The sequence below is a fragment of the Neovison vison genome, chromosome 6, assembly GCF_020171115.1.
Source record: "Neovison vison isolate M4711 chromosome 6, ASM_NN_V1, whole genome shotgun sequence".
In the NCBI taxonomy this organism is placed as follows: Eukaryota; Metazoa; Chordata; class Mammalia; order Carnivora; family Mustelidae; genus Neogale; species Neogale vison.
The window spans coordinates 106,114,444-106,123,445 of NC_058096.1; the positions used below are offsets into that span (position 1 = coordinate 106,114,444).

General features: G+C 43.6%; 1 protein-coding gene across 3 annotated transcripts in view; it reads right to left on the reverse strand.

The window, feature by feature from the left end:
- The window catches only part of MCCC1 (methylcrotonyl-CoA carboxylase subunit 1), a 56,838-nt gene extending 48,701 nt beyond the window's left edge, over positions 1-8,137 (reverse strand). Inside the window, exons 1-3 of one of the 3 annotated variants that reach the window (XM_044251859.1) lie at positions 7,823-8,137; positions 4,219-4,265; positions 2,818-2,954 (exon numbers count right to left, since the gene is read on the reverse strand). In XM_044251859.1, the coding sequence (XP_044107794.1) occupies positions 2,818-2,954; positions 4,219-4,265; positions 7,823-7,911 (273 nt within the window). In that variant the 5' untranslated portion in view covers positions 7,912-8,137. Of the gene's footprint in view, positions 1-2,817; positions 2,955-4,218; positions 4,266-7,116; positions 7,216-7,822 lie in introns of those variants that run through there. The other 2 variants (XM_044251860.1, XM_044251861.1) reach the window with 2 other exon arrangements.
- Positions 8,138-9,002: the final 865 nt, after the last annotated feature.

Here is a 9,002-nt window from a genome sequence, read left to right on the forward strand (position 1 = left end):
TGATTTTTGTGTATAAAGCAAGCACTAGCATGAAGCAAAATGTCTTTAGGATAGAAAGCAACAGGTATGAATCATAGTCTCATCATTGATCATAGTCTCATCATTAACAATAATAACCTTAAATGCATCTAATGCCGAAAGTGTACATTTTTTTTTAAAGATTTTATTTTACAGACAGAGATCACAAGTAGGCAGAGAGGCAGGCAGAGAGAGAGAGAGGAGGAAACAGGCTCCCCGCCGAGCAGAGAGCCCAATGTGGGACTTGATCCCAGGACCCTGGGATCATGACCTGAGCCAAAGAGAGAGGATTTAACCCACTGAGCCACCCAGATGCCCCGCCGAAAGTGTACATTTTGATGAGATAAAATATAAAGGTGTATTCAGCAAGAAATAAAATTATGAAGTTTACTAAAGTTTGTATAATTATTCAGGTATGATGATAATGCTCTATCTATAAATTTGTGAACTACTTTATACTGTCCTTTAAAACTTCCACATAATCATGGCAGCCCTTGAAGCAGACTGGATAGAAAAAACATCCCTCATTCATTCAAAGATTTATTGAACACCTACTACATGCTGTGCTTTGAGATGGGAGCTACCTACACAACAGTAAATAAATGTCCCTGCCTAGAGGGAGAGACAGACATCAAACATACATCCAAGGGTTAGTGACAACTGTGACAAAGGCCATGAAAGCAAAACAAAGGACATGATGCAGATGAAGGGGAAGATGGATCAGGCCTGAGGGCAATCAGGGAAAGCCTGGAAGGGAAGATCAGGGTCTCCTCCAGGAGCACTAGGACTTGGCCAGGCAAATGGGTGGAGGATGTGGAGCTGGGAACAGGAATGGAGAAGGGGGCCAGCCTCCCTCACCCAGAAAGCAACATATATGGACATCCTGAGTAGGGAAGAAACCTGGCCCATTTGAGGGACTGACAGAGGCTTGTGTGGCCGGAGACCAGTGAGCCGGGTGTCCATGTCCAGAGATGAGGCTGCAGAGACCAGGGAGCATGTCTCTAGACTGAGATCTAGAGGAACGTTTGCAGGGCTGGGTGTAAGGGTATGATGTTTTCATAGCTCCTGGCTAATCATCCCTTGAAATGGTATCACCAACATACATTTCCATCAACATACTAATTCTTCACCACATTATAACCAATAATACTATCTGTCTTTTAAATTTGTGCTAATCCAGTAGATGAGGCAAATGTTTAAGCCATTTAAAGCAGAGGAGAACCATGAGAAAATCTGCTTTTAGGCTACTGGCCTGGCTGCAGTGTAGAACATACCACAGAAGTGGTCAAGATGCAAGTAGGGAGACCACTTAAGAGGCTGTGGCAAGAACCATGAGAGACTATGGACTCTGAAAAACAATCTGAGGGTTTTGAAGAGGTGGGGGGTGGGAGGTTGGGGGAACCAGGTGATGGGTATTGGAGAGGGCACGGATTGCATGGAGCACTGGGTGTGGTGCAAAAACAATGAATACTGTTACGCTGAAAATAAATTTTAAAATTAAAAAAAAAAAAAAGGCTGTGGCAAAGGTGCTGGTGGCTCTGACTTAAGGCGCCAGGAGTAGATGGCAGAAAGAAGTGGAAAGAAGTGTTTGGGAAACAGAACAAACAGCACCAGGTGACTGCCTCAATGGGGAAGGGGGAGGATGCAGAGTGGTGGGAAGACAGAAGATGTCCAAAGACTCCTGGATCTCGGGCACTATGGCTGCTGCGGGCAACAGTGTTACCATCTGCTGGGTTAGGGAAGTCTGCAGGAAAAGCAGCTTCACTACAGAACAAAGTCACGAGTTGAATCTCAGGCACATCAGTTTGGGAGCTGTGACACATCCACGTGGAGATGTCAAGTGGGCAGCTGGATAGACCTGTACCACATTCAAAAGAGAATCTGGGCTAGAAACAGAAACAGAAATTTGGAAAGGCTTAGTAAAGCCTGAGGAGCAGACAAAATGATCTAGAGTGAGATCACTGAGAAAAGAAGCTGGAAGATGCTTGAAAGGGTAAATCCTTTGGAGGACTCCAAAGCATAGGAAGACAACTAGCCTTAGACGGGACAACGACAGATGCAGATGCAGTGAACAGAGTAAGTGCATTTCTTCTTCCTCTGTGAATCAAAATCATCAATTGAGAATAGGTGGGTAGAGGGAGAGTCAGAGGCTGGAATGGAAAACAGCAGGCTTGAGTTGGTCACTCCACGGAATAAGAGAGAAAAGTGGCCAGAGAGCCCACGGGCATGCCATGCAATGCTGAAAGCCCAGGGGCGGCCAGTTGCCACGAATTTCTGTTGCTGCTTGGTCTTGCCACAGGCACAAGGAAGACCAAGAGTTGAATTCATTCAGGGCTGGTTCTGGCTGGTGAATAACTGCGAGGAACAAATGGTAACACTTGTACCAAGGAGTAGGATCCTTTCAGTTATAATCTTATGGTTAAACCTGCGCTCAGAAACATTAAGTCGAAGATCCATTGGCCAGTAAGTGGTAGCTACTAAGACTGGAACCTGGATCCTTCTTGCACATCGGGGATCCGGATATGTGCCCCTCAAAGTAAGATCTGTGGCCAGATTATGTGAACTGTCTTTACCAACCCTTGATGAGATGACTTTGCCTGTAAGTCAACTACACAACCAAACACAGTTTAGTTCAACTAGTGTTATGTTTGAAAAATGTTCCCAATAGGGATGACTGAACTTTCCCCCTTATGCCCTGTTAACACAGTAAACATAAACTATTAACATAAAGAAGTAAAGTACCAACCCAATAAAAAAGCCAATCACTTACAAAATTTGACTTTGTTTTTAACCACATACCATGTCAACATGCATGGAATTCCTGTCGGCGTCACTATACACAGCCACAGACTGTATACCCATTTTTTTGGCTGTTCGTATCACCCTGCAGGCAATTTCTCCTCTGTTTGCAATGAGGAGCTTGGCAATGTTTCGTCCTGTTTAAAAACCATGAAAATCACACACAAATCTTACTGGAGAGCAAAAAATGAGAAAGCAAAATAAACATTCTGTGATATTAACCAGCTGATGAACATCTGTTTTGGTAACATCAACACAGTGAAGCCTCAAATAACCATTTTAAGACAAAATGATATCGATTGTGTCTTTTTTATCCTCTTCACTGAAATTCAAGGTGCCCTCATTAACATCAACTCTTATTTAACTCAGCTTTTTCAGCTTTAAAATGAAAAGATGCTTTGGTATGATAAGGTCAAATCATAATAGCCCCAACCCCCATCATAGTTAATAGTAATTAACCTTTCCTAAGTACCTTTTGTGCCTCAGGACCTTTGCTAAAGACTCAACCTGGACTTAAATGCTCACAATAAGCCTATGGAGTAGATACTATTATTGCAACAATTTTAAAGATAAAGAAATTACAACTCAAAGAGATATTACTTTCCCAGAATAATACAGCTAAAAAAAATAGTAGATCCGGGATTTGAATCCAGGTTAGTGTCACTCCAGATTCTGAACTCTCAGTCACTCTGCTCTAGCCCCTAAACGCACACAGGGATGCGTGGTTCTCCTGTGATATAAATACAAGTGAGGACCATGCCAGGACATTGGTACCAGTGCCATGATTATGAACATAATGTTACTGTATTAATATGCAGAATGCATTTCCATCATCACACATGAAATAAATGTTCCCTGGCAGTTTATGAAAGTTATCTTTCTCCAAAAATACAGTCATAGAACTTAAAACAAGGTCATTCTGTGGGTATCTACAGAGCCTGAGCTGTCACAGGAGCTGCTGGGATGATGTATGCCTGTGTGTGTTGTGGGGAGGAAGCTGCATCCAATCAACCAGGAGTTACACTTACATATGTTTCAGAGGTGGGAATTCCATGTAACGTTTTATTTGGAAAAACATTCTGCTACTTAACAGAGCTGTTGTAAAGCACTGATTTAGACGATCATAGCTATGCCTTGCAATTCACTGCACTGAAGATGATGAGAGAGGCAGAAATACCAACATACATTTAAATGTTCTCAATTATTTCTATATGTATTTCAGACTCAACAACAGAGATTTGACATAAAAAGAGGTGGAAACCATGACTCAAAACTTACTAAGAAAATGATTATGAAAATCCCAAACTTCAAAAGTATAGGGAGAACTAATTCTACATATACAAATTAAGGAATTTAACATTTCACAATCTGACGCCAAGCCAAGTAGAGCAGAGACTGTACCTGTGGTCGTTGCATACTTCATGGTTCTTTGCTTCCAAGTCCATCTCCTAGCAAATGAATCCAAATGGAATTATAATTCAACAGGATACACAGATCAGTTGTTTCAAAAGAATCAAAATTGTTTAAAACTTGAAACCAAGTCCAGATATGATCTGATCTTAGTTAAGCCTGAAGCCCACAAAGTGACTTAGTAAGACTTTATTGTGGGAAGACAATCCCTCTAGAAACCGGAAGTTACAGTTCTGGCTGTTTTCCCTGGCACTGTGTCCTTGAATGGATCACCTAACCTGCTTGTTCCAGAGGCTGGCGTATGGCCACAGAGTCACCAACAATTAGAAAGTCGAGGTACTTCAAGAACATCCAGTTCAGCTTTTTCAAACTCTTCTGACTAGAACCCAAAGTAAAAACTATATTTTCACGTGACTTCACAAGCTGGTATGCACACCAAAGAGAAGTTTCATGACAGAAGATTTCCCTGTGTTTTCATACTTTCTGTTCTATTCCAGTTTATTAAATAAAATACGCTGGTCAAACTACAGCTTGAAAAATACCGATCTAAGTTAACGCCTGGTAAGACAGGTTTGAACAATTAAGCCCAGAGAAGTAAAGAGAAGGAGCTGATCAAAGGCAGCAGAAAGAATGCTGGTTATGGGGCTGTGAGACCCTCACCAACTAGCTGCTGGTGATCCCTGGCAAGTCTCTTTACATCAGTGTTTCTCCAGCCTTTTTTCATTATGGCCCCCCAATGCAAAACTATGAATACTAAGATTTTGTAGGAGGGGTTGAGCCTTGGAGGGTATGGTAACTATGGTTATATCTGAGGGTTTTTTCCCTCTCTCAAGACCCAATTTTTACTTTACAACTCACATTTCAGTGTCCTCATAGAAGAAGAGTTCTCAGTTTTCAAAGAATACAATTTAAGCTGAGTCTTTATGTTAATAAGAAATGGAAAACCAGGGAGGCTAAATGACTTGTTTGAGGTTTCTTTTTTTCTTTTTTTTTTTCATTTTATTTATTTATTTGACAGAGAGAGAGAGATCACAAGTAGGCAAAGAGGCAGGCAGTGGGTGGGGGAAGCAGGCTCCCTGCTGAGCAGAGAGCCAGATGCGGGTCTTGATCCCAGGACCCTGAGATCATGACCTGAGCCGAAGGCAGAGGCTTAACCCATTGAGCCACCCAGGCACCCCTGTTTGAGGTTTCTTAATTAGGCAGAATTTCATTAAGGTCTAAAGCAATTTTTAAGTTCCATGATACCTACTGATATAGTAAGTTACAAAACTTTAACCAAGAGCTGACAGAAAGCAGGCTATAGTATCTTTGGGAACAAAAGAGTATAATGCCTATCAGTTGCCAGCTAAAAGAAATACACTGGGAAAACAACAAATTGCAGAAGGAATTCCACCTCCGTCTTTTCCATCCAGATCTGGATGATGCAACAAAACTATAGTTATAAACAACTAACCATTTTAGATCATTTACAAAGCAGGTGATAAAAAGCATAATGTATGTTAGATACTATTCAACTATGTATGTGTAGCATGTATATGCTGTGACTATAACTAGGTAACTGAACAGAACTAGCATTTCACTGGGGCAGAGGTGTAGGAGGTGGGATTATTACAGCAGGTCTGGCAGTCATTGGCCTCTGATGGACAATCAATCAGCTACTGACATCCATCCAGGGCTGATGGGAAGACCCACAGCTATGGCACTTGAATTCCACAAGAAGGCTTCCTCAGGAGGCTCTTGCTTTCCCACATCTTCCCAATTCCACTAACCTCACTCTCTTGATCTTGAAGGAGAAATATCATTTTTCCTTATCTTTAAAAGGCACCTTCTAGTTCACAGCATCTTCCCATCACATTCTTCAGATAGGGTTTTTTTTTTTTTCTTCAACTAAGATTCAAGGCCTGTCCTGCACAGTTTTATCTATAAAATGCTTCTTAATAAATCCAGCTTAAGACTCTGATCAAGGCAACTGCTGAATTAAAGTTTTCTTCTGCTATTCTAGTCAAGAGAATCACATACACACACACCATTTAACATAATCCTCTATCCCACTGATGTTTTGATTAGATAATTTCTCACCATTATCTAAGCTCAACTTAAAACAATGGCTTACAAAACAAAATTAAGAAGTTCCTTCCATGAGATAATTCCACCCTACTTGAAGATAACTTCTAAATCAGTTTATTCTCATTTCTAAAACTCCACCACCAGATTTCTTTTCTCTGAGTTACTAGAGAATCATGACCTACAAGACATGTAACCACCCTCTATAATGATAAGATTTGTAATTCCTTATGTCACTAAGAACACTAACATTTTCCAGGAAAACAGTTCTATACACAGTAGGGAAGAGAGAGAAAATGGGTCTGTGTAATATCCTGAAGAGCCCTGGAAACCTAAGAAAAGAAAAATGAGGAGAAAGAGAAAAGCACCACTTTCACCACCTGTCTGACTTTACTCTGGGACAAGTCCCACAATTAAGCAACTGAAATCTAAATACCTCTACCTTAACTTGTGGAAAATAAAAGTGAGCAAAAAACTTGACCCAAATGGGGGTCTGCAAAGGCTGCATTTATGGATTCATCTGTACCATACTGTTTGAATCCTTTCCACGCATTAATTCATTTAATTCACACAATCCTAGCTGCCAATATTATCTCCTTTAGGAACAGTATCATCACCTCCTCCTACGTAAGTAAACTGACGCACGGAGACATTAAGTAACTTGCCCAAAGTTGCTCACAGGCTAGTGAGCAGCAAAGTTGAGATTCCCTGGCTTCTGACTGCAGTCTGAGGGCCCTTCAGCACCAAGCAACGCCGTCTTTCCAGAATGGAGAAGGAGGTGAGGAGGAGGATGAAGAAGCAAAGCAAGATAGAGAAGCCTGCTACCTGGGAACCTGAGGGTGTCTTCACTACCAAAGTTATTGTCATTGAAGCTTACAGCTCACGCCTGGACACTGGAGTCACGTTAGTTAACTTGCCTCCAAGACCTTTTGACAAAACAGCCTCTCGGCCCTCTGGAAGACAAATTTGCTTTTGTTAACCTGATCCATTCCAACGATGAGAAAGAACTCCAGGTCTCTGAACCGGACACCTGACCCGGGATAGCGGAACCCAAAAGCGCTCGAGGGCGTCCAGGCTCCATTTTTTCCCACTTGTGTAAACTCGGGCAAGTCGCTGAGCCCTCTGGGGCTCCCCCGCACTGGGATCACTAACACACCCATACGGCGAACCACTGACCGCAGCAGCTGCGCCGCGTCGCTGTCGCCGCGGTAGTGAGCGGAGCGTGGATGTGGCCGACCCAGCTCCACCCCTCCCCCACGCCTCAAAAATGGAAAAACAGAGGCAGACGGCTGCGGGGTGTACAGGGAGGAACAGGAAGGGCCGGGGGTGAAGACGTCTCCCTCCCGATGCCAAGACTGAAAGCACAACACCCCGAAAGGGGCTGAGGTTGTCCCTCCGTCCTCCCTTAGTCCCGTCCCTCCGTCTCCACCCTCGGGCCCCGCGCGCCTATCGCAGCGTGCAGGAGTCCATTAAACACCACGCCTGCCCCGGGCCCCAGACACAGACCCATCGCCCCTCCACCTCACGTTACCTGGACGGCAGCAGCAGGCCCGGGACTCGCAGCCACCGGCTCCTCTCCGCCGCTACTAGCAGCACCGACACCGCAGAGGCTGCGGCCATGTCCCCACAGGCCAGTCCTCCTCCGACTCTTTGGTACACTGGCTTCTTCGCACTCGCCGCAAAATCTTTCCCCGCCGCGCTCCGCAAGCCTATTGTCCTCTACGGGCCACCGTCCAGGTCTGAGCCAGGCTCTGGGCCTCTTCAGCGTGGAGGGGGCGTCTCCATTAAAACCAATCAAAGAGCAGAGCAGGGCCTCGGGGACGACGATTGGCTAATCGGCCACGAACCCTCGGGGGTGTGGTCCCTGCCTCCTCCGGCCCCTTAGGGTGTAGGGGCTACGGAACGCGAGGTCCGCCCCTCACCTTCCTTGGCACCCCTGGGTCCTGGGTTGCTATTTCTTCTACTGGGCCGCTGGGTTCCTTCGTCCTCTTCGCGCTTTACGGAGAGCCCGCCTCTTGACCTTTTTCAACGCCCGGAGGAAGTGGTGGAGGCGGAGTCCTGGGGGAAAAGTCAAATGGGAGGAAGAGCGAAACACGTAATTTTTCCAGTGTTCTCGAGAAAGGGGGAAAAAAAATCCTGAAGTAAATAACTAAAATAAAAAATTTTTTTTAAAAAAAGTAAAAATTACCCGAGTTTTTTAAAAAGTGTTTTAGTTCAGGGGCGCCTAGGTGGCTCAATGGGTTAAGCCTCTGACTCTTGATTTTGGCTCAGGTGTACAGATGGAGCCCAGGGTGGGGCTCTTTCTTCAGCCGGAAGTTTGCTTGAAGTTCTCTCTTCCTTTCCCCCACCCCTCCTGTCGTTCAGGAGCGCTGTCGCTCTTAAATAATAATAGTAAATAAAAATAAGGAAGGGAAATAGAGGAAGTCAAAACCGAAATTGCAGAATATCTAGAAAATAAAAACACTACATACAAATGCTTATTTGAACATAGTTAAAGCGGGGCTTGTAAGCAAATTCATAGTGGAAATAAAATAATCATCCAACTCAAGGGTTAAAAAAAACACAAAAATAAACACAAGGAAAGCGAATAAAGAAATTAGTAACAAAAAAGAAGAAATTAATGAATTAAGAAAACATATTAAAGAATAAATCCAGAGGTTTAGAAAAGAAATTAATAATGTAGTTAACTAAATTGATAAAAGTAAATGGAG